Source organism: Mobula hypostoma, chromosome 15 (assembly GCF_963921235.1).
Source record: "Mobula hypostoma chromosome 15, sMobHyp1.1, whole genome shotgun sequence".
NCBI lineage: Eukaryota > Metazoa > Chordata > Chondrichthyes > Myliobatiformes > Myliobatidae > Mobula > Mobula hypostoma.
Genome location: NC_086111.1, coordinates 10,855,449 through 10,881,022, shown reverse-complemented (window position 1 = coordinate 10,881,022; position 25,574 = coordinate 10,855,449). Strand labels below are relative to the sequence as shown.

General features: G+C 43.5%; 1 protein-coding gene across 3 annotated transcripts in view; it reads right to left on the bottom strand.

Moving 5' to 3' along the window:
• Positions 1–23,453: 23,453 nt before the first annotated feature.
• Positions 23,454–25,574, bottom strand: part of LOC134356688 (transforming protein RhoA) — a 129,325-nt gene continuing 127,204 nt past the window's right edge. For all 3 annotated transcript variants that reach the window (XM_063067725.1, XM_063067724.1, XM_063067723.1), the window contains one exon: positions 23,454–24,571. In XM_063067725.1, the coding sequence (XP_062923795.1) occupies positions 24,398–24,571 (174 nt within the window). In that variant the 3' untranslated portion in view covers positions 23,454–24,397. The remainder of the gene's footprint in view (positions 24,572–25,574) is intronic.

The window sequence follows — 25,574 nt, the reverse complement described above, 5'->3', positions numbered from 1 at the left end:
GGTTGGAGGCTACCCAGACGGAATATAAGGTGTTTTTCCTCCAACCTGAGTGTGGCTTCATCTTTACAGTGGAGGAGGCCGTGGATAGACATATCAGAATGGGAATGGGATATGGAATTAAAATGTGTGGCCACTGGGAGATCCTGCTTTCTCTGGCGGACAGAGCGTAGGTGTTCAGCAAAATGATCTCCCAGTCTGCGTCGGGTCTCGCCAATATATAGAAGGCCACATCGGGAGCACCGGAAGCAGTATATCACCCCTGCCGACTCACAGGTGAAGTGTCGCCTCACCTGGAAGGACTGTCTGAGGCCCTGAATGGTGGTAAGGGAGGAAGTGTAAGGGCATGTGTAGCACTTGTTCCGCTTGCAAGGATAAGTGGCAGGAGGGAGATCAGTGGGGAGGGATGGGGGGGACGAATAGACAAGGGAATTGCGTAGGGAGCGATATGGCAGAAGTTACGGAGAATAATATGTTGGACCCGGAGGCTGGTGGGGTGGTAGGTGAGGATCAGGGGAACCCTATTCCTAGTGGGGTGGCGGGAGAATGGAGTGAGAGCAGATGTGCGTGAAATGGGGGAGATGCGTTTGAGAGCAGAGTTGATGGTGGAGGAAGGGAAACCCCTTTCTTTAAAAAAGGACATCTCCCTCGTCCTGGAATGAAAAGCCTCATCCTGAGAGCAGATGCGGCAGAGACGGAGGAATTTTGAGAAGAGGATGGCATTTTTGCAATAGACAGGGTGAGAAGAGGAATAGTTCAGATAGCTGTGAGAGTCACTAGGCTTATAGTAGACATCAGTAGCTGTCTCCAGAGATAGAGACAGAAAGATCTAGAGAGGGGAGGGAGGTACTCATTAATAAGGTGCTTTTGCCTACAGAACTGCCGCTCATTGGATTTCTTTTTGTTTCTCATACCATTCTCTATAAACTTTGGAGACTGTTATGCATGAAAATCCCAGAAGATCAGCAGTTTCTGAGATACTCAGATCACTCATTTAGCACCAACAATCGTTCCATGGTCAAAATCACTTAGAACATAGAACATAGAACATAGAATAGTACAGCACAGTACAGGCCCTTTGGCCCACAATGTTGTGCCGACCCTCAAACCCTACCTCCCATATAAGCCCCCACCTTAAATTCCTCCATATACCTGCCTAGTAGTCTCTTAAACTTCACTAGTGTATCTGCCTCCACCACTGACTCAGGCAGTGCATTCCACGCACCAACCACTCTCTGAGTAAAAAACCTTCCTCTATGTCCCCCTTGAACTTCCCACCCCTTACCTTAAAGCCATGTCCTCTTGTATTGAGCAGTGGTGCCCTGGGGAAGAGGCGCTGGCTATCCACTCTATCTATTCCTCTTATTATCTTGTACACCTCTATCTGTCTCCTCTCATCCTCCTTCTCTCCAAAGAGTAAAGCCCTAGCTCCCTTAATCTCTGATCATAATGCATACTTTCTAAACCAGGCAGCATCCTGGTAAATCTCCTCTGTACCCTTTCCAATGCTTCCACATCCTTCCTATAGTGAGGTGAGGAATAGTCTTCCCCATTCTGATGTTTGGTCTGAACATCAACTTGACTATGTCTGCATGCTTTCATGTAATGAGTTGCTGCCATATAACTGGGTAATTAGATATTGGCATAAACAAACAGGTGTAGAAGTGTACCTTATAAAGTGGGCGCAGAATAAGATGATGATAAAAATTGAAAAGTAGCCACTTTGGGTGATACAGATCTGGTACATCTCCTTCTCTGTATCAAAATGGACCATAGTCTTTTTCAGATCACAGAAATTAATCACAACCCAAAAGTTTTTAAAATCTTTTTACAAATGACTGTGCCATGCAACACTGTCCACTTTAGATCTATCATCGTGCATAGAAAATCTTGAACCTTCACTCCTGGGTGAAAACCCCCAGAATTCCTTTATTAACAATAAATTAATAATAGAAGGGATAACTTCAAGATACTTGGAGGAAAATATAGGGGGATGTCAGAAATAGGTTTTTATAAATTAAGTTGTGGGTGCATGGAATGTGCTGCAAGGGTTGGTGGTGAAGGTAGATACAAGGACATACCTTTAGGACAGAGATGAGGAAGAATTTGTTTAGCCAGGTAGTAGTGAATCTGTGGAATTCACTGCCAACGATGGCTGTGGATTCCAAATCGCTGAGTATATTTAAAATGGAAGTTGATAGGTTCTTGATTTGTCAGGGTGTCAAAGGTTACGGGGAAAGGGCAGGAGAATGGGGTTGAGAGGTATAATAAATCAGCCATGATCGAATGACAGAGCACACTTGATGGCCTGAATAGCCTAATTCTGCTCCTATGTCTTATGGTCTTAAATTAGGGACGTTTAGGAAACTCTTAGATAGGCACGTAGATGAAAGAAAAATGGACACTATGTGAGAGGGAAGGGTTCGTTTCAACTTAGAGTAGGTTAAAGGGTTGACACAACATTGAGGGCTGAAAGGGCCTGTACTGAACTGTACTGTTTCATGTTCCATCTAATACTTTCAAAGCATTTTACCAACTACATTCTATGTATTAAGGTCAGTCAGGGTTGGCTAATAAGAACAGAAAACACTAGAAACACTCTGTGGGCAGGCAGTATCTGTGGCAGGGAAACAGAATTAAAGTGACAGGTTGAAGACCCTTCAACAAAATTCAGCAAGGGAGAGTGATTTAAAAAGTAGTTTTATATTACAGAGAAGATGGTGGGAGAAATGAACTGGAGAAAGTGAATATATGCATTAGGGTAAAGCAAGATTGACATGGTGATGAATTGGAGGGGTTATCTGGAAGCAATTATACACTCAGTGGCCACTTTATTAGGTACACCTGTACACCCGCTCATTAACGCAATTATCTAAACACATCTAGACATGTTCCAACAGGTTCAATTGTTGTCCAGACCAAACATCAGAATGGGGAAGAAATATGATCTAAGTGACTTTGACTGTGGAATGATTGTTGGTGCCAGATGAGGTGGTTTGAGTATCTCAGAACTGCTGATATCCTGGGATTTTCATGCACAATCATCTTGAGAATTTACAGAGAATGGAGCAGAAAACAAAAAGCACCCGGTGAGCAGCAGTTTTGTGGATGAAAATACCTTGTTAACGAGAAAGGTGAGAGGAGAATGGCTGACTGGCTCAAGCTGATGAAAAGGCAACAGTAACTCAAATAAGCACGCATTACAATAGTGAGGTTCAATCCTTAACTCGAATGCCATCTATGTGGAGTTTACACATTCTCCCTCTGACTATGTGGATTTCGTCCGTGTGCTCCAGATAAGGCGGGGGGTTATATGGGAGGCAGGGCTTGAGGGTCGGCTCAACATGTGGGCCGCAGGGCCTATAACGTGCTGTACTATTCTATGTTCTATGTTTTCCTCCTGCGTCGTAAAGATGTGCTGACTGGTAGGTGCATTGCCCCTGGTGCATAGGTGGATAATAGAATATTGTGGTGGGTGGGGGGGAGGGGTGATGACGGTGGTTGATAGAAATGTGAAATTATAAAAATATGGGAATAATGGAAACAAGTTGGTTGGCACAGACTTGGTGGGTCTAAGGGCATGTTTTCATGCTGTATGACTATGTACCCACACAGGCAGATGAAAATTCTCTATAGAACATAGAACATAGGGATGACTTGCAGCAGACTGAAAAGCTTGAGCATGTAGATATTAAGAAAGAGGATGTGCTGGAGCTTTTGGAAAGCATCAAGTTGGATAAGTTGCCAGGACCGGATGAGATGTACCCCAGACTACTATGGGAGGCAAAGGAGGAGATTGCTGAGCCTCTGGCGATGATCTTTGCATCATCAATGGGGACAGGAGAGGTTCTGGAGGATTGGAGGGTTGCAGATGTTGTTCCATTATTCAAGAAAGGGAGTAGAGATAGCCCAGGAAATTATATACCAGTGAGTCTTACTTCAGTGGTTGGTAAGTTGATGGAGAAAATCCTGAGAGGCAGGATTTATGAACATTTGAAGAGGCATAATATGATTAGGAATAGTCAGCATAGCTTTGTCAAAGGCAGGTCGTGCCTTACAAACCTGAGGATGTGACTAAACACATTGATGAAGGAAGAGCAGTAGATGTAGTGAATATGGATTTCAGCAAAGCATTTGATAAGGTAGCCCATGCAAGGATTATTGAGAAAGTAAGTAGAAAAGGGATCCAAGGGGAAATAGCTTTGTGGATCCAGAACTGGCTTGCCCACAGAAGGCGAAGAGTGGTTGTAGGCACGTCATATTCTGCATGAAGGTCGGTGACCAGTGGTGTGCCTCAGGGATCTGTTCTGGGGCCCCTATTCTTCGTGATTTTTTCAGTGACCTGAATGAGAAAATGGAGGGATGGGTTACTAAATTTGCTGATGACACAAAGGTTGAGGTGTTGTGGATAGTGTGGAGGGCTGTCAGAGGTTACAACGGGACATTGATAGGATGCAAAACTGGGCTGAGAAGTGGCAAATGGAGTACAACCCAGATAAGCGTGAGGTCGTTCATTTTGGTAGGTCAACTATGATGGCAGAATATAGTATTAACTTTTGGCAATGTGGAGGATCAGAGGGATCTTGGGGTCCAAGTCCATAGGCCACTCAAAGCTGCTGCGCAGTTTGACTCTGTGGTTAATAAGGCATACGGTGCATTGGCCTTCATCAATTGTGGGATTGAGTTTAAGAACCAAGAGGTAATGTTGCAGCTATATAGGGCCCTGGTCAGATCCCACTTGGAGTACTGTGCTCAGTTCTGGTCGCCTCACTACAGGAAGTATGTGGAAACCATAGAAAGGGTGCAGAGGAGATTTACAAGGATGTTGCCTGGATTGGGGAAAATAGGTTGAGTGAACTCAGCTTTTTTTCCTTGGAGCGATGGAGGATGAGAGGCAACCTGATAGAGGTGTATAAGATGATGAGAGGCATTGATTGTGTGGATAATCAGAGGCTTTTTTCCCAGGGCTGAGATGGCTAGCACAAGAGGTCACAGTTTTAAGGTACAGAGGAGATGTCAGGGGTTAGTTTTTTATGCAGAGTGATGAGTGCGTGGAATGGGCTGCCAGCAACAGTGGTGGAGGCGGATACAAGAGACTCCTGGACAGGTACATGGAGCTCAGAAAAATAGAGGGCTATGGGAAACCCTAGGTAATTTCTAAGGTAAGGACATGTTCGTCACAGCTTTGTGGGCCGAAAGGCCTGTATTGTGCTGTAGGCTTTCTATGTTCTATGTTTCTAATGTAGAACAATACAGCACAGGAACAGGCCATTTGGCCAACAATGTTGTACCGAACCAGCTAAAAAGGAAATCAAAAACACCCAAACACTAATCACTCCTACCTACACTATGTACTTATCCAAACATCTCTTAAAAGCCTCTAATATATTCCCCCTACCACCCCTACCAGGCAGCACATTCTAGGAAACAACTCCCTGAGTAAAAAACTTACCCTTCACATCCCCCTTCAATGCATTAATGATTCAGTTCTTACATCTGAAATTGGTTCTATAGTCCATGACGTAAACATTGACTGCATTCTTTATTGCCACTCTAAATATACTGCTTATGCTCAGAATAATTGTCGTAAAGAAGGGTTTCTTAAAAGGGAAATAGTAAAACCAGATATTGGCAACAAAATAACCAGATATTGGCGAAAAGACTGTGCTGTCCTCTTGAAAGGCCTCACCCTTGTCCCCCTGTGCCTACCATGACACTGAGCACTTTTTCCGTCGCCTCTGCCTCCATGCCTACTTCTTTGGCAACCCTTCTCCCATCTTCAACCATCCTCTTCTTCCTAGACACCCTCTCTTGTCTTCTGCCTGGTCTGGATCTTTTTATCACTAGCCTCCGACAAGACATCAACCGTCTTGACTTTAACACATCTCTCTCCAATTCTAACCTCACTCCCTCTGAATGCACTGCTCTCCACTCTTTCCACACTAATCCTAACCTCGCCATAAAATATGCAGAAAAGGCGGGTGGTGTGGTAGTCTGGCAGACTGACCTTGCTGAGGCCAGGCAACAATTCTCAGACACCTCCTTTTACTTACCCCTCGAACAGGGTCCCACTAAGGAGCACCAGGTCATTGTCACCATCAGTGACCTTATTAACTCTGGGGATCTCCCATCCTCTGCCACAAACCTCATAATTCCCTCATCCCACACTTCCTGTTTCTACTTCCTACCCAAGATCCTGTGTTCCTCCTTGTTCCTGCCCCACTGAACTCATATCTGCATACCTCAACTCTGTTTTATCCCCCTGGTTTAGTCCCTTCCTACTTACATCCGTAACACTTCACATGCTGTTGATCTTTCCAATGATTTTAAGTTCACTGGCTCCAATCCTCTCATTTTCACCATGGATGTTCAGTCCCTACACACCATCAACCCCCATCAGGAGGGCCGTAAAGCTCTCTGCTTCTTTCTGCTCAACAGACCCACCAGTTTCCCTCCACCACCACTTTCCTTTGTCTAGCAGAACTGATACTCCTCCTCAATAATTTTTCCTTCGGCTCTTCTTACTTCCTTCAAATGAAAGGTGTAGACTTGGGCAATTGCATGGGTCCCAGCCATGCCTGTACTTTTCTCAGCTAAATGGAATGGCCTATTTTCCAAGCCTACTCCGGCAATGCTCCATTACATCAATGATTGCTTTGCTGCTGTTTCCTGCACCAATGTGGAGCTCATTGACCATTAATTTTGCTTCCAACTTCCACCCTGCCCTCAAATTTACCTGGTCCATTTCTGACATCTCCCTCCCCTTTCTTGATCTCTCTGTCTCTATCTCTGGAGACAGTCTATCTACTGATATCTTTTATAAACCCATTGACTCTCACAGCTACCTGGACGATACATCTTCTAATCCTGTCAATTGTAAAAGTGCCATCCCCTTCTCTCAATTCCTCCATCTCTGCTCTCGGGATGAGGCTTTATATTCCAGAACTTCTGAGATATCCTCCTTCTTCAAAGAAAGGGGCTTCCCTTCCTCCACCATCAAGACTGCCCTCAACCATATCACTTCCATTTCATGCATGGCTGTCCGCACCCCATCCTCCCGCCGCCACATCAGGGATAGGCTCCTCTTGTCTGTACCTCCCACCCCACCAGCCTCCGCGTCCAGCACATAATTCTCTGTAACTTCTGCCATCTCCAATGGGATGCCACCACCAAGCACCTTTCCCTTCCCCACCCCAATTTTCCACTTTACACATGTGACGCCCTTCTCCACTTTTCCCTCCCCACTGATCTCCATCCTGGTACCTATCCTTGCAAGCAGAACAAGTGCCCTACACCTCCTCCCTCACAACCATTCATGGCCTCAAACAATCTTTCCAGGTGAGGCAACACTTCACCTGCGAGTCTGTTGGGGTTGTATACTATATCTAGTGCTCCCGATGTGGCCTCCTGTATATTGGTGAGACCCAACATAGATTGAGAGACTGCTTTGCTGAGCACCACTAGAAAAAGCAGGATCTCCCAGTGGCCACCCATTTTAATTCCACTTCCCATTTCCATTCTAACATGTCAGCCCATGGCCTCCTCTACTGCTGCGATAAGGCCACACTCAGGTTGGAGGATCACCTTATATTCCATCTGGGTAGCCTCCAACCTGATGAACATCAATTCCTCAAGCTTCCAGTAATTGCACACTACCCCGCTTCACCATTCCCCATTCCAGTTTTCCTCTCTCACCTTACCTCCTTACCTGCCCATCACTTCCCTCTATTGCTCCTCCCCCTTCCTTTCCTTCCATGGTCTTCTGTCCTCTCCTAAGATTCCTCTTTCTAGCCCTTTATCTCTTTCACTGATCAACTTCCCAGCTCTTTACTTCACCCCTTCCCCTCTCTCAGATTCGCCTATCACCTACCACTTTGTACTTCTTCCTCCACCCCCTTCCTTCTGACTCTGACTTTTCCTGATGATCTCAGATCAAAATGTCGACCTTCTATTCTTTTCCATAGATGCTGCCTGACTTGCTGAATTCCTCCAGCATTTTGTGTGTGTTGCTTTGGATTTCCAGCATCTGCAGATTTTCTTTTGTTTGTGTTTTTAAGAAACATTGGTTCATTAAAATATTCTCTAGATGCTTATCTGATCTCATCTGTAAGAAATGTCAGATCCATAGTAATACGGTTCTTAACATCCCTCTGGAATCACCAACTAGTCACTCAATTTAAAGATGGTTACGAATGGGTAGAGAATAGATGACGTCATGCCCCTAAAAGGCAGATCTTGTTAATGATTAAATATCTGCCAATTATTTTGTTGAAGAACTGAAGTTGCAAGTACTATCCTGATAGAAATGAACTGAATCAGCATTAGTCAGAAATTCAGCTGCCTCCCCCCTTTATTCTCCATCTATGACAGTCACAGTTACATAGTCTCACCTCCTTCACGTATTTTCAGATTTGGACATTGACCAAAAAAGAAAACTGTCCGCCCACAGTAAGCAATCTCAGTCCAGCATCTGCTCTTTACAGCTCTCTACTGTTCACTGCTGGCAAGTGCGTTTAATTGCAGAAAGAAAGATTTTTGGCAAAAGACTTCCAGTTTCCCTGATCTTACCTCTTGCAGTCCCTCTGTCTATTATTGGCTGTAAAGCACTCCACTGAGATGAGGGGTGCTAAATATCAATGCATTATTTTTTCCATTAAGTCAATATGCCACTTGGTTAAGGAGCAAATTTCTATAGAAAGTTCCTACTACATGTAATTGCACTGGCTGGTGGTGCAATGGCATCAGTGCCGGACTCCAGAGCGAAGTTTCCCAAGTTCAAATCCAAATCGGGCCACCCGCCAAGCACGCTTTCCATCCGTGCTGGGCTGAGCATTGAGCTAGCAACTCGGCCTTGTCAAAAAAGGGTCGAGTCAGGAACATTCATATCGTGACCCAGTTAATCTGAAAGGAGACCAATCCTGACACCACGCGCCAGACAAGAATGGCTGATTGTCTGGTGCAACACGATAAAAGAAAGAAGAAAAAATTGCATATCTGTGAATAATGTTGATCCTGCTGGATGGTAGAGCTGGGAGAATATTAGGTTAACAAAGAATACTTCTATATTGAGAGTCATGAATACGATAATGTACAGCTTTTGAGAAACATAGAAAACCAATAGCACAATACAGGCCCTTTTGCCCACAATGCTGTGCCGGACATGTACTTCAGAATCAGAACCATGTTTATTATCACCGGCATGTGACATGAAATTTGTTAACAGTTCAGTGCAATTCATAATCTAGTAGAGAGAGAATAATAATAATAATAATAAATAAATAAAATGAAACATAATAATGAATAAACAAGTAAATCAATTATGTATATTGAATAGATTTTTTTAAATGTGCAAAAACAGAAATACTGTATGTTAGAAAAAAGTCTAGAAGTTACCCACAGCCCTCTATTTTTTTAAGCTCCATGTACCTCTTAAAAGACCCTATTGTATCTGCCTTCACCACCATTGCGGGCAGCACATTCCATGCACTCACCACTCTCTGCGTAAAAGACTTACCCTTGACATCTCCTATTTTCAAGCAACTTAAAACTGTGCCCTCTCGTGTTAGCCAATTCAGCCCTGGGAAAAAGCCTCTGACTATCATCAATGCATCTCATCATCTTATACACCTCCATCAGGTTACGTCTCATCCTCCATCTCTCCAAGGAGAAAAGGCCGAGTTCACTCAACTTATTCTCATAAGACATGCTCCCCAATCCAGGCAATGTCCTTGTAACTGAACACAGTACTCCAAGTGGGGTTTGACCAGGGTCCTATATAGCTGCAACATTACCTCTCGGCTCTTGAACTCAATCCCACGTTTGATGGAAGGCCAATGTACCAAATGCCTTCTTAACCACAGTGTCAACATGCGCAGCAGCTTTGAGTGTCCTATGGACTCAGACCCCAAGATCCCTCCGATCCTCCTCACTGCCAAGATTCTTACCATTAATACTATATTCTGACATCATATTTGACCTACCAAAATGAACCACCTCACATTTATCTTGGGTTGAACTCCATCTGCCACTTCTCAGCCCAGTTTTGCATCCTATCAATGTCCCGTTATAACCTCTGACAGCCCTCTACACTATCCACAACACCTCCAACCTTTGTGTCATCAGCAAATTTACTAACCCATCCCTCCACTTCCTCATCTGGGTTATTTATGAAAATCACGAACAGAAGGGGTCCCAGAACAGATCCATGAGGCACATCACTGGTCACCAACCTCCATACAGAATATGACCCATCTGCAACCACTCTTTGCCTTCTGTGAGCAAGCCAGTTCTGGATCCACAAGACAAGGTCCCCTTGGATCCCATGCCTCCTTACTTTCCCAATAAGTCTTGCAAGAGGTACTTTATCAAATGCCTTACTGAAATCCATATACACTACATCTACTGCTCTACCTTCATCAATGTGTTTAGTCACATCCTCAAAAAATTCAATCATTTTTGTAAGGCACGACCTGCCTTTGACAAAGCCATGCTGACTATTCCAAATCATGTTATGCCTCTTCAAATGTTCATAAATCCTGCCTCTCAGGATGTTTGTCGTCAACTTACCAACCACAGAAGTAAGACTCACTGGTCCATAATTTCCTATTCCTGGTCCCGGTGACTTATCCTACTCAATGCTTTCCAAAAGCTCCAGCACATCCTGTTTCTTAATGTCCATATGCTCAAGCTTTTCAATCCGCTGTAAGTCATCCCTACAATTGCCAATGTCCTTTTCTGTAGTGAATACTGAAGCAAAGTACTCATTAAATACCTCCGCTACCTCCTCCAGTTCCATACACACTTTTCCTCTGTCACATTTGATTGGTCCTATTCTGTCACATCTTATCCTCTTGCTCTTCACATACTTGTAGAATGCTTTGGGGTTTTCCTTAATCTTGCTCGTCAAGGCCTTCTCATGGCCCCTTCTGGCTCTCCTGATTTCATTTGTAAGCTCCTTCCTGCTAGCCTTATAATCTTCTCAATCTCTATCATTACCTAGTTTTTTGAACCTTTTGTAAGCTTTTCTTTTCTTCTGGACTAGATTTTCAACAAACTTTGTACACCATGGCTCCTGTACCTTACCATCCTTTCCCTGTCTCATTGGCACATACCTATGCAGAACCCCATGCAAATATCTCCTGAACATTTGCCACATTTCTGCTGTACATTTCCTTGAATACATCTGTTCCCAATTTATGCTTCCAAGTTCCTACCTGATAGCTTCATATTTCTCCTTACTCCAATTAAACGCTTTCCTAACTTGTCTGTTCCTATCCCTCTCCAATGTAAAGGAGATAGAATTGTGATCACTACTTCCAAAATGCTCTCCTACTGAGAGACCTGACACCTGACCAGGTTCCTTTCCCAATACCAGATCAAGTACAGCCTCTCCTCTTGTCGGCTTATCTACATATTCTGTCAAGAAACCTTCCTAAACACACCTAACAAACTCCACCCCATCTAAACCCCTTGCTTGAGGGGGATGCCAATCAATATTTGGGAAATTAAAATCTCCCACCACGACAAGCCTGTTATTATTACACTATTCCAGAATCTGTCTCCCTATCTGCTCCTCGATGTCCCTGTTACTATTGGGTGGTCTAACTTCCACCCACAGAGACTCAGTAGACAATCCCTCCATGACTTCCTCGTTTTCTGTAGCCGTGACACTATCTCTGATCAACAGTGCCACTCCCCCATCTCTTTTGCCTCCCTCCTTGTCCTTTCTGAAACATCTAAAGCCTGGCACTCTAAGTAACCATTCCTGCCCCTGAGCCATCAACGTCTCTGTGATGGCCCCAACATCATAGCTCCAAGTACTGATCCACGTTCTAAGCTCATCGGCTTTGTTCATGATGCTTCTTGCATTAAAATAGACACATCTCAAACCATTGGTCTGAGCATATCCCTATCCTCCCTCTCACACTGTCTCCAAGTTTTCTCTATTTGTGTGTTTATGCATACAGACATGGTACTTACAAAGTCATCCCACACCTTCAACTTGGCCTCTCTGACCACATCTCCATAACATTTAATGTTTCAAGCTGAGACCCTTGATCAGGATTTAGCCCAAAATGGTGCAAAGAGTTTTGGCCCAAAATGTCGACAGTTTATTCCTCTCCATAGATGTTGAGTTCATTTTCTGTTTCGTTGCTTTGGATTTTTAGCATCTGCAGCATATCTTGTGTTGAAATTATACAAGTCCCTCTGCACCTCTGATTTTTGAATTTTCTCCCTGTTTAGAAAATAGCCTATGCTTTTATTCCTTTACTAAAGTGCATGACCATACACTTGCCTATACTATATTCCATCTGCCATGTGAGTTAAAAGGTTCATTGGCCATATGGGTGTGCATGGGCAGTGTGAGCTCATTGGGCTGAAGGGTTTGTTACTGTTATATTGCTTTAAATAAAATTATTGCAATGTTTATTTTGCTGTAGTCATTTTATAACCGTGTTTAAAATGAATCCTGCAAAAATATTGTGCAAACATAAGAGGTCACCAGAGGCTGGAGATAAAAGATTGTGTATGTGTGTAGGTGGGTGCGTGGGGAGGGGGTGGTGTTGGAAGGATTAGGGCTTGTTCCGCTGAAACGTGGGCAACACTTATCGCCTAACCCTAGCACACTCCAGATACTGGGCCCAACTTCCCCAGCAGGCACACAGAGATTCACACACTTGGGGCTCTGGCTATTAGGCCTTTAGGCCCTGATCTTATTCTCCGACCGGCCTTCAGATTTCGATCTGGACCTCCAGCCTTCATGCTTTGATATTGACCCATGACTTACAGATTACGTGAATGAGGACCCTGAACGAGGGTTTGAACTCTAGGCCTTGAATGCTAGTCTCATTGACCCCAAAAACTAGACCTCAAATTAGATTCAAGAAGGAATTTTTTTACGTGCCAGGAATGTGCTGCTGAGGTAAGTAGTGGGAGCAGATACAAGAACAAGCCAAGAGGCATTGATACAAGTACATGAAAAGGCAGGGAATGGAGGGATGCTGATTGGATCCATTAAATTGGCGTCATGGTCAGCACAGACATCATGAGCTGAAGGACCTGTTTCTGTGCTGTTCTTCCTTCTGGTTCCAAATCTTTATTTATAGAAACAGAAGCCACTTTATGTTACTTAAATAATACGAATCAGGTTTATCATCACTGCCATAAGTCATGAAATTTGTTATTTTTTGGTAGCAGTTAAGTACAATACATTAAAAATTACTAAGAATATATTTTAAAAATGAAAAACGTGAGCAAAATAGTGAGGCGCTGTTCATGGATGGTTCAGAACTCTGATGCTGGAGAAACAGCTGTTCCTAAAACACTGAGTATGCACCTTCAGGCTCCTGTTATTATGCTGAGGTTTTGTTCTGTGAACCACTGGAAATTAATTCCTAAAAAGCAAGATAACTGCTTTCTCTTAAGACATCTCTAAATTGATTGGCAGGTTAGACAATTGATTGGTAGGTTTTCTTTCCACTCCACCAACATCCTGTTGTCTCTCCGCTTACACTGACTTGTGTAGTCATGCAATGAGCCTCTGTCACCAGATTCCTAAAAATAAGCCACTCTATTCTTGAACCCCCTCATCATGGCAACAATTTACCAGGAGGACAGAGAAAACTCCTCAAGGTGCTCAAAAGTCTTGGGTCAGAGGAAAGAGATGCAATTGTCACAACTTAAGAATCAAAGAGCACAGAAGCAGCCCCTTCAGCCCACCTAGCCCATGCTAGGTGTCTGCTCCCATCAATCTGCACTTGCACCATAGCCCTCCATACCTCTCCCATCCATGTACTTATCCAGGATTCTCTTTAACGTTGAAATCGAGCCCACATCCAATCCTTTGGCTGGCAGGTCATTCCACATTCTCAGCACCTTCTGAGTGAAAAAGCTCCCCCTTGCAACTCCCTTAAATATTTTACCTCATATTTTTAACCCATGACCTCTAGATAGGCCTCAGTAGAAAAAGCTTGTTTGCATTTAACTTACTGGTACCTATACCATAAGATATAGGAGCAGAATTAGGCCATTTGGGCCATTGAATCAGCTCTGCCACTCCATCATGGGTGATTTATAATCTCTCTCAACCCCATTCTCCTCCCTTCTCCCCGGAAAACTTTGATTCCTCTATGAGCCATTTGGTCTTCGAAGCCTGGTCCGCCATTTCGTCATGGCTGATCTATTTCCTTCTCAACCTTATTCTCCTGCCTTCTCCCCATAGTCTTTGATGCCCTGACTAATCAAGAACCTATCAACCTCCTCTTTAAATGTGCCCAATGACTTGGCCTCCACAGTCACATGTGGCATTGAATTCCACAGATTCACCACCCACTGGCTAAAAAAAATTCCTCCTCACATCTGTTCTAAATGGACATCCCTCTACTTTGAGGCTGAGCAAAGGAACTATCCTCTTCATATCCGCTCTATCGAGGTCTTTCAACATTTGATTGGTTTCAATGAGATCCCCCCTCATTCTTCTAAATTCCAGCAAGTACAGCCTTCAATTGCTGCTCATATTTTATTCCCGGAATAATTCTTGTGAACCTCCTCTGAACCTTCTCCAATGTCTGGACATCCTTTCACAAATACACTCAAAAACTTCTATAGATGTACCATGCAGAGAATTCTGACAGGCCGGGTATGGGGGGGGGGAGGGGCTACTGCACAGGACCGAAAGAAGCTGCAGAGGGTTGTAAATTTAGACAGCTCCATCTTGGGTACTAGCCAACAAAGTATCCAGGACATCTTCAAGGAGCGGTGTCTCAGGAAGGCAGCGTCCAGTATTAAGAACCTCCAGCACCCAGGGTATGCCCTTTTCTCATCGTTACCATCAGGAAGGAGGTACAGAAGCCTGAAGGCACACACTCAGCGATTCAGGAACAGCTTCTTCCCCTCTGCCATCCAATTCCTAAATGGATATTGAACTCTTGGACACTATCTCGCCTTTTAAATATATATAATTTCTGTTTTTGCACAATTTTTAATCTATTCAATATACGTATACTGTAATTGATTTACTTATTTATTATTTTTTTTCTTCTATATTATGTATTGCATTGAACTGCTGCTGCTAAGTTAACAAATTTCACAACACATACCAGATATAATAAACCTGATTCTGATTCTGAAATAAGGGGCTCAAAACTGCTCACAATACTATAAGTGAGGCCTCACCAGTACCTAATACAGCTGCAGTATTTCATACTTGCTTTTATATTCTAATCCTCCTCAAATGAATACTGGCATTACAATTGCCTTCCTCACCACCGATTCAATAGTGCTATAGTTCCATTTATAGTCATAGTCATACTTTATTGATCCTGAGGGAAATTGGTTTTCGTTACAGTTGCACCAACCAAGAATAGAGTATAAATAAAGCAATATAAAACCATAAATAATTAAATAGTAATATGTAAATGCCAGGAAATAAGTCCAGGACCAGTCTATTGGCTCAGGGTGTCTGACCCTCCAAGGGAGGATTTGTAAAGTTTGATGGCCACAGGCAGGAATGACTTCCTATGACGCTCAGTGTTGCATCTCGGTGGAATGAGTCTCTGGCTGAATGTACTCCTGTGCCCACCCAATACATTATGTAGTGGATGGGAGACATTGTCCAAGATGGCATGCAACTTAGACAGCATCCTCTTTTCAGACACCACCGTCAGAGAGTCCAGTTCCCTCCCCACAACATCACTGGCCTTATGAATGAGTTTGTTGATTCTGTTGGTGTCTGTTACCCTCAGCCTGCTGCCCCAGCTCACAACAGCAGACATGATAACACTGGCCATCATAGACTCATAGAACATCCTCAGCATCGTCCGACAGATGTTAAAGGACCTCAGTCTCCTCAGAAAATAGAGACGGCTCTGACCCTTCTTGTAGACAGCCTCAGCGTTTCTTGACCAGTCCAGTTTATTGTCAATTCATATCCCCAGGTATTTGTAATCCTCCACCATGTCCACACTGACCCCCTGGATGGAAACAGGGGTCACCGGTGCCTTAGCCCTCCTCAGGTCCACCACCAGCTCCTTAGTCTTTTTCACATTAAGCTGCAGATAATTCTGCTCACACCATGTGACAAAGTTTCCTACCGTAGCCCTGTACTCAGCCTCATCTCCCTCGCTGATGTATCCAACTATGGCAGAGTCATCAGAAAACTTATGAAGCTGGCAAGACTCTGTGCAGTAGTTGAAGTCTGAGACAAGACAGTCCCCCTTTCTCTTCACCATTTACACCTCGGACTTCAACTACTGCACAGAGTCTTGCCATCTTCAGAAGTTTGAAGAATCAGAGAATGTATACAATATACAACCTGAAATTCTTGCTCTCCGCAGACATCTGCAAAAACAGAAGAGTAACACAAACAATGAGCAACAGTAAAAACTTTAGAACCCCAAAGCCCCGCCTTACTCCCCCTTCCATACACAAGCAGCAGCAAAGTAACAATTATCCCCTCCCCCACTTACTTCAGCAAAAAAAGTCATTAGCACCCTCTACCCACCAAGCAATCTACAGCAAAGCCCCCCAGAAAAAAAGTGATCTACAATACAACTAATCATTCACCCAACAATTCAGCATACCACAGTCTCTCTCTCCCTAATGAAGGGACAGAGAGGTGTCCCCCTTTCACAACAAGAGGAGAGACAACAAACAATGCACTGATTTGCAGTGTTGAAGTCTGCCACATGATTTTATTTTCCTAGTTCTCCAGCTTCCCCATCAACGATTCACCGAGTACAGAGCCTCCGACAGCCGATCTGCTGTTCCTGATGTTCCCTTTCTTCCTCGCAAAGCTTCAGCCAGTGGCACCAGCATAGAATCAGTTTGTCCATAGGGCCACGAAGCCTTGGAATCCTGGAGACATGCTCATCTTCTGGGCCGCTTCCTTGGGATATCGATAAGCAGCCAGTCGATGAACCCAGGAGCAGCTCCCACTGCCGCAAAGAATCGAAGTTTGGGTGTAACTCTGGGTCATGATCTTCAACAGAAGCTCATCCATCTTGAAAAGGAAAAAGAGAGACATTAAAGGTAGAAATTAAGCTGTTTCTGCAAATTAGGTTGAAGGAGTCGCTGTCGAGCCCCATCGTAGCTTCTCCCAATCACAGCTTCAAATTGCAAATTAACCCTTAGGGAATCCTGCACCAGGACTTCCAAGTCCCTTTGCACTCGGATTTTTGAATTTTCTCCCTGCTTAGAGAATAGTCTATGCTTTTATTTCATCTATCAAAGTGCATGACCATACACATCTCTACACTATATTCCATCTGCCACTTCTTTACCATTCTCCCAATACGTCCAATTCCTTTTGCAGCTTCTCTCTGCTTCCTCTATACTACCCGCCCTCCACCTATCTTCATATTGTCTGCAAATTTGGCCACAAAGCCATCAATTTCATCATCCAAATCATTGACATAAAATGTAAAAGAAGTGGTCCCAACACAGACACCTGTGGAAGAACACTAGTAACCGACAGCCAATCTAAAAAGGCTCCCGTTATTCTCATTCTTTCCAATCAGGCAATGCTCTATTCATGCTAGTATTTTTCCTGTAAGACTCAGGGTCTTATCTTGTTTGTCAACCTCATACATGGCACCTTGTCAAAAGCCTTCTGAAAATCCAAGTACACAACATCCATCAATTCTCCTTTGTTTAACCTACAAACTTTGTACTTGTTACTTCTTCAAAGAATTCCAACAGACTTGTCAGACAAGATTTTTCCCTTAAGGAAACCATGCTGACTACAACCTACTTTGTCATGTTCCTCCAAATCACCCTGAAACCATATCCTTAACATATGAATCCAACATCCTTCCAACCACTCAGGTTAGACTAACTGGCTTTTAATTTCCTTTCTTTGGCCTCTCTCCCTTCTTGAAGATTGTGTGACATATGTAATTTTCCAGTCCTCCATGCCAGAATCTATTGATTCTTGAAAGATCATTACGAATGCCTTCACAATCTCTTCAGCCCCTCTTTCAGAACCCTGGGGTGTAGTCCATCAGACCTTCAGATTTTTCAGTTTCCCAAGCACCATCTCCTTATTAATAGCAACAGCACTCACTTCTGCCCCTTGACACTCTCGAAATTCTGGCATACAACTTGTGTCTTCCACAGTGAAGACTGATGCAATATTGAAATTTAAGAGACTACTGGACAGGTATATGGAGGAATTTAAGGTGGTGGGGGGCTATATGGGAGGCAGGATTTAAGGGTCAGCACAATATTGTGGGCTGAAGGGCCTGTACTGTGCTGTACTGTTCTATGTTTCTATGTAATATACTTATTCAGTTTGTCTGACATTTCCTTGTCCCCTATTACTATTTCTCTAGTGTTATTTTTCAGTGGTCCAATATCTACACTTGCCTCTCGTTTACTCTTTATATACCTGAACTCTTGGTATCATTTTTATATTATTTGATTAGCTTACCTTCATATTTCATCTTTTTCCTCCTTATGGCTTTTTTAGTTGCATTCTGTTGGTTTTTTAAGAATTTCCCAATCCTCTAGTTTTTGCTCTATTATATGGCGTCTCTTTTATTTTTATGTTGGCTTTGATTTTCCTTGTCAGACATGGTTGTGTCATCCTGCATTTAGAATACTTAGCTACCTTTGGGATGTATCTATCCTGCACCTTTTGAATTGCTCCCAGAAATTCCAGCCAATGCTGCTCTGCTGTATATCCTGCTAGTATTCCCTTCCAATCAACTTTGGCCAGCTCCTCTCTCACACCTCTGTAATTCCCTTTACTCCACAGTAACGATGGAGTACTTGGTGACACAGGACGAGATAGTACAATGTCAGCATGGTTTCCTTCATGGAAAATCCTGCCTGACGAACCTGTTAGAATTCTTTGAGAAGATTACAAGTAGGATAGATAAAGGGGATGCAACGGATGTTGTATATTTTGACTTTCAGAAGACCTTTGAGAAGGTGCCACAAATGAGGAAGCTTACCAAGTTAAGAGGCATGGTATTACAGGAAAGTTACTAACATGGCTAGAGCATTAGTTGATTGGCAGGAGGCAGTGAGTGGGAATAAAAGGATCCTTTTCTGGTTGCCTGCCAGTGACTAGTGGTGTTCTGCAGGGGTCAGTGTTGGGACCACTTCTTTTTATACTGTATATAAATGATTTAGTTAATGGAATAGATGGCTTTGTTGCCAAGTTAGACAATAGACAATAGACAATAGGTGCAGAAGTAGACCATTTGGCCCTTCGAGCATGCACCGCCATTCTGAGATCATGGCTGATCATCTACTATCAATACCCAGTCCTCATAACCCTTGATTCCCAGATGATATGAAGATTGATGGAGGAGCAGGCAGTGTTGAGGAAACAGGTAGGATGCAGAAGGACTTAAACAGATTAGGAGAATGGGTAAGAAAGTGGCAAATGAAATACAATGTCGGAAAATGCATAGTCATGCACTTTGGTAGTAGAAATAAATATGTGGACTATTTTGTAAATGGGGTGAAAATCCAGGAATCTGAAATGCAGAGGGACTTGAGAGTCCTTGTGCAGAACACACTGAAAGTTAACTTGCAGGTTGAGTTGGTGGTGAGGAAGGCAAATGCCATATTAGCATTCATTTCAAGAGGTCTAGAATACAACAGCAAGGATGTGAAGGCTTTATACGGCACTGGTGAGGCCTCACCTTGATTATTGTGAACAGTTTGGGGCCCCTCATCTTATAAAAGATGTGCTGGCATTGGAGAGGGTCCATTGGAGGTTCACAAGGATGATTCCAGGAGTGAAAGGGTTATCATACAAGGAACTTTGATGGCTCTGGGTCTGTACTCACTGGAATTCAGAAGGATGTGGGCGGGGTGGGGAATATCATTGAAACCTTTCGAATGTTGAAAGGCCTAGACAGAGTAAATATGGAAAGGATTTTTCCTACGGTGGGAGAGTCTAGGACAAGAGGGTATAGCCTCAGGATAGAGGGGCGACCTTTCAAAACAGAGATGTGGAGAAATTTCTTTAGCCAAAGGGTGGCGAATTTGTTGCCACTTGCAGCTGTGAAGGCCAGGTCGTTGGGTGTATTTAAGGCAGAGATTGATAGGCTCTTAATTGGACATGGTATCAAAAGTTATGGGGAGAAGACCGGGAACAGGGGTTGAGGAGGAGAAAAAAAAGGATCAGCCTCGATGGGCCAGGTGACCTAATTCTGCTTCTATGTCTTATGGTAATCTGATACATCTGACTTTAGTTTCCCCCTCTCAAATTGCAACGTGAATTTTATAATATTATGATCACTGTTTCCTAAGGGTTCCTTTACCTTAAGCTCCATAATCATAATCAAGAACCTATCAACCTCCACTTAATACTCCTCATAATTTTGTATATATCTGTCAAATCTCCTGATCTCCCTGTAACTCAGGTCAAGTCCCTGCAACATTCTTGTAAATTTTTCAAACTCTTTCAATCTTAATGATATCTTTCCTGCAGGTAATAGACTTTTTAACAAGCATGTTGCAACTCAATGTCAGCACGACCAACGAAAAGATAATTGACTTCAGGAGGAGGAATCCGGAGGCCATGAGCCAGTCCTCATAGGGAGGATCACAGGTGTTCTCATGTCAGAGGATCTGTCAAGGACCCAGCATGTAAGTGTAATTATGAAGAAAGCATGGCAACACCTTTACTTTCTTAGAAGTTTGTGAAGATTCAGCATGTCATCTAAAACTCTGACACATTTCTATAGATGTATGGTGCAGAGTATATTCACTGGTTGCATCATGCCCTGGCATGATAACACCAATGCCGGTGTACAGAAAATGCTATTAAAAAGTGGAAATGGTTCGTCCATCCTCACGTTAAAGCCCTCCCCACCATTGTGCACATCTATGCAGACTGCTGTTGCAGGAAAGCAGGATGTATCAAGGGCCCCCACCATCCAGTCCATGCTGCCATCAGAAAGAAGGTACGGCAGCCTCAGGATCCACACTACCAGGCTGAGAAACAGTTATCATCCCTCAACCATCAGGCTCCAGAATCTGAGAAAATAACTTCACTCGCCCCATCACTGAAGAGTTCCCATAACCTCTAGACTCACCTTCAAGGACTCTTCATCTCATGTTCTTTATTTCCTCCTTATTTATTCGTTTGTTTGTTTATTTCACATTGGTCTGTCCTGTTGGTGAGATTTTTCATTGATTCTATTGTGTTTCTTGTATTTATTGTGATTGCCCACAAGAAAATGAATCTCAGGGTTGTATATGGTGACATATATTTACTTTGATAATAAGTTTATTTTGAAATTTGAACTTTGTTCTCAGAAAGTAGGAGTCAAAGACATTAGGGGAGCTGACCACACATTTGAGCAAATTCTGGAAACCAGTGGCTCATACTGGAGCGCCGCCATAGCGTATCGGTTAGCAAAACACTGTTACAGCTTGGGGCCGAGTTGCAATTCAATTCATTCGGCGTCTGAAAGGAGTTTGCCCTCCCTGTGACCATGGGGTTTCCACCCACAGTCCAAAGGCGTACGGTTAGTAGGTTAATTGGCCAGCTTTTATCAGGGTTCGATTCCTGCCGCTGTCTCTGACTGTGTGGGTTTCCTCTGAGTGCTCTGCTTTCCTTCCATATTCCAAAGACGTATGGATTTGGGTTAGGGTTAGGGTTAGTAAGTTGAGGACATGCTATGTTGGCACCGGAAGCATGGAGACACTTGCGGGCCATCCTTCGTGTGTACTGGTCACTGATACAATGTGTTTCACTGTATGTTTCAATGTACACGTGAAAATTAAATTACTCTCTCTCTCTACTGCCCATCCTTTAAAGGTGGTGATGAACCACTGCAGTACTTCCAGTGAAGGTGCAGGTTGAGTTGATAGTAAGGAAGGCAAATGCAATGTTAGTATTCATTGCGAGAGGATTAGAATGTAAAAGCAAGGACATCATACTGAGTTTTTATAAGGCCACACTCTACTGTGAGCAGTTTTGCCCCCTTATCTAAGAAAAGATGTGCTGACATTGCAGAGGGTCTAGAGGAAATTCACAAAAATGATCCCAGGAATGGAAGTGTTAATGTATGAGCAGCATTTGATGGCTCTGGGCCTGTATTGCTGGAGTTCAGAAGAATAAAACCTATCAAATGTTGAAAGGCTGAGATAAAGTGGATGTGGGGAGGATATTTCCTATGGTGAGGGAGACTAGGACCAGGGAGCACAGCCTCAGAATAGAGGGACATCCATTTGGAACAGAGGTGAGGAAGATGTTCTTTAGCCAGAAGGTGGTGAATCAGTGGAATTCATTGCCACATACGGTTGTGGAAGACATGACATTGAGTATAATTACAGCAGAGGTTGATAGGCTCTTGATTAGTCAAGGTGTTGAAGGTTTCAGGGAGAAGGCAGGAAAATAGGGTTGAGAGGGATAATAAATAAGCCATGATGGAATGGCATAGAAGACTCAATGGACTGAATTGCCAAATTCTGCTCCTATGTTTTATGTACGCAAACAGGAATTCTGCAGATGCTGGAAATTCAAGCAACACACATCGAAGTTGCTGGTGAACGCAGCAGGCCATTGTCCATTGTCCTCCCTTGTCCATTCGTCCCCCCCATCCCTCCCCACTGATCTCTTTCCTGGCACTTTTTCTTGTAAGCGGAACAAGTGCTACACATGCCCTTACACTTCCCCCTTACCACCATTCAGGGCCCCGAACAGTCCTTCCAGGTGAGGCGACACCTCACCTGTGAGTTGGCTGGGGTGATATCCTGCGTCCGGTGCTCTCGATGTGGCCTTCTATATATTGGCGAGACCTGACGCACTGGGAGACCGCTTTGCTGAACACCTACGCTCTGTCCGCCAGAGAAAGCAGGATCTCCCAGTGGCCACACATTTTAATTCCACATCCCATTCCCATTCTGATATGTCTATCCACGGCCTCCTCTACTGTAAAGATGAAGCCACACTCAGGTTGGAGGAACAACACCTTATATTCCGTCTGGGTAGTCTCCAACCTGATGGCATGAACATCGACTTCTCTAACTTCCGCTAATGCCCCACCTCCCCCTCGTACCCCATCCGTTATTTATTTTTATACACACATTCCTTCTCTCACTCTCCTTTTTCTCCCTCTGTCCCTCTGACTATACCCCTTGCCCATCCTCTGTTTCCCCCCCCTTGTCTTTCTCCCCGGACCTCCTGTCCTATGATCCTCTCATATCCCCTTTGCCAATCACCTGTCCAGCTCTTGGCTCCATCCCTCCCCCTCCTGTCTTCTCCTATCATTCTGGATCTCCCCCTCCCTCTCACACTTTCAAATCTCTTACAACTCTTCCTTCAGTTAGTCCTGACGAAGGGTCTCAGCCTGAAATGTCAACTGTACCTCTTACCTCTTCCTAGAGATGCTGCCTGGCCTGCTGCGTTCACCAGCAACTTTAATGTGTGTTGTCTATGTTTTATGTCCTGTCTTATGTAAAGAATAGGCTTAGACAGGTGCATTTAAAAAAATTGACTTTTATTTTGCTATTAGTATTGCTGATAACTATTTACTGACACAGGCAAAAAAAAACCTAGGGGACTGGGGACTGCAGGTGAGGCACATTCAGCACCTCAAAAGGTATCTTCAATGTTAAACAAAAGCATAAAAGGCAAGCATTGCATATACCAACATATGATAAATAGAAGGCATTGAATGGATGGTGCTGATGACCACATACATTCATTTATTGAAGGGCTGCCTAGCTCTGTTTTACAAGCTGAACAGGACCTCATTTTTAATCAGTAAGGACACAAGTACCCTGGTACAGAGACAGAATTCATTTCTCTGAACATCAACCCAATGCCCCCCTCCCCACCCTCACAAACATCTACATTCTACCCCGGCCAAATTTGGCTTAAATCAATCATCTGTTTCAGAGATCACCAAGCCTTTACATAAAGGAATTCAACTTGCATTATTTTTAACCCAATACATTTAAAAATTTCAATTACAGTATTAGCATTAAGAAATCCAATTGTACAAAAGTTGAATCAAGCTACATCTATAAACAGTGATGGTAAACTAATTTCTTAGTTTGGTTCTGTGTCAAGAAATACAAGCTGATTGAGTGCGGTTTTTTACCTACCAGTAAGGCTGCACCTGTTAATTATGTAAAGTAGATAAGTTAAAAAGCTATAGCAATGTTTAACCAAAGTTTAGATGAATACATGCATATTGTAAAAATGACCATAGTTAAACATCAGTACACCACTTAACTAGGAAAAAACAACCGTTGTTGGCTTTTAAATATTGGTAGCAAACTCAGATGTCAGGAACAGTATATAGATAAAATGAGAGCCCAGTATAATCAAGACACTATCGTACTAGATTTAACAAACATCAATTCAAGATTTTTTTTAAAATCAAGTGACTGTAAATATATGGTCGGATGCACTTGTCTTGCATTTGTCTTATAGAACGCTGCAAAACGCCTTATGCCTTGGGCGCTTAGCTTGCAGGGCAGCCCGTGTGGCCATTTCAAAAACTTCTCTCACACCATCTTTAGTTTTTGCTGAACATTCCATGTAGCCATATGCACAGATCTTGGTGACCATCTCTTTACCTTCCTCAGGTTTCACGGGTTCCTGAAGACAGAAGACAACAAACAAAATTTAATTACTTCATAGCAAAACTGAAATTAGTTCTAGTAACACACAAAGAATGCTAGAGGAACTCAGCAGGTCAGGCAGCAATGAAGGAGAGAAATAAACAGCTGATGTTTCAGGCTGAGACCCTTCATCAAGACTGTTGCCTGATCAGCTGAGTTCATCCAGCATTTTGTGTGTGTTACTCCAGATTTCCAACATGTTCAGAATCTCACAAACACGAGGAAATCTGCAGCTGTTGGAATTTCAAGCAACACACACAAAATGCTGGTGGAACGCAGCAGGCTAGGCAGGATCTCTAGGAAGAGGTACAGTCGACGTTTTGGGCCAAGGGTCATCCTAGAGATGCTGCCTGGCCTGCTGCGTTCCACCAGCATTTTGTGTGTATCTTCAGAATCTCATGCGTTTATGAAATTGTTTGCAGTTCTGACTTGCCAGGACAATGTTACAGTGAAACTGTTAGTTACAAGGGCTCCCAAGATAAGCTTGGCTTCAGAAGAGCCCTACGGTAAATGATAACAAAATAAAAAACTCTCAGATGCCATTATCTCAGGGACAGTCAGCGTGGCTTTGTGAAGGGCAGATTGTGTCTAACAAGCCTGATAGAGTTCTTTGAGGAGGTCACCAGGCATATAGATGAGGGTAGTGCAGTGGATGTGATCTATATGGATTTTAGTAAAGCATTCGACAAGGTTCCACACTGTAGGCTTATTCAGAAAGTTAGAAGGCATGGGATCCAGGGAAGTTTGGCCAGGTGGATTCAGAATTGGCTTGCCTGCAGAAGGCAGAGGGTCGTGGTGGAGGGAGTACATTCAGATTGGAGGATTGTGACTAGTGGTGTCCCACAAGGATCTGTTCTGGGACCTCTACTTTTCGTGATTTTTATTAACGACCTGGATGTGGGCGTAGAAGGGTGGGTTGGCAAGTTTGCAGACAACACAAAGGTTGGTGGTGTTGTAGATAGTGTATAGGATCGTCAAAG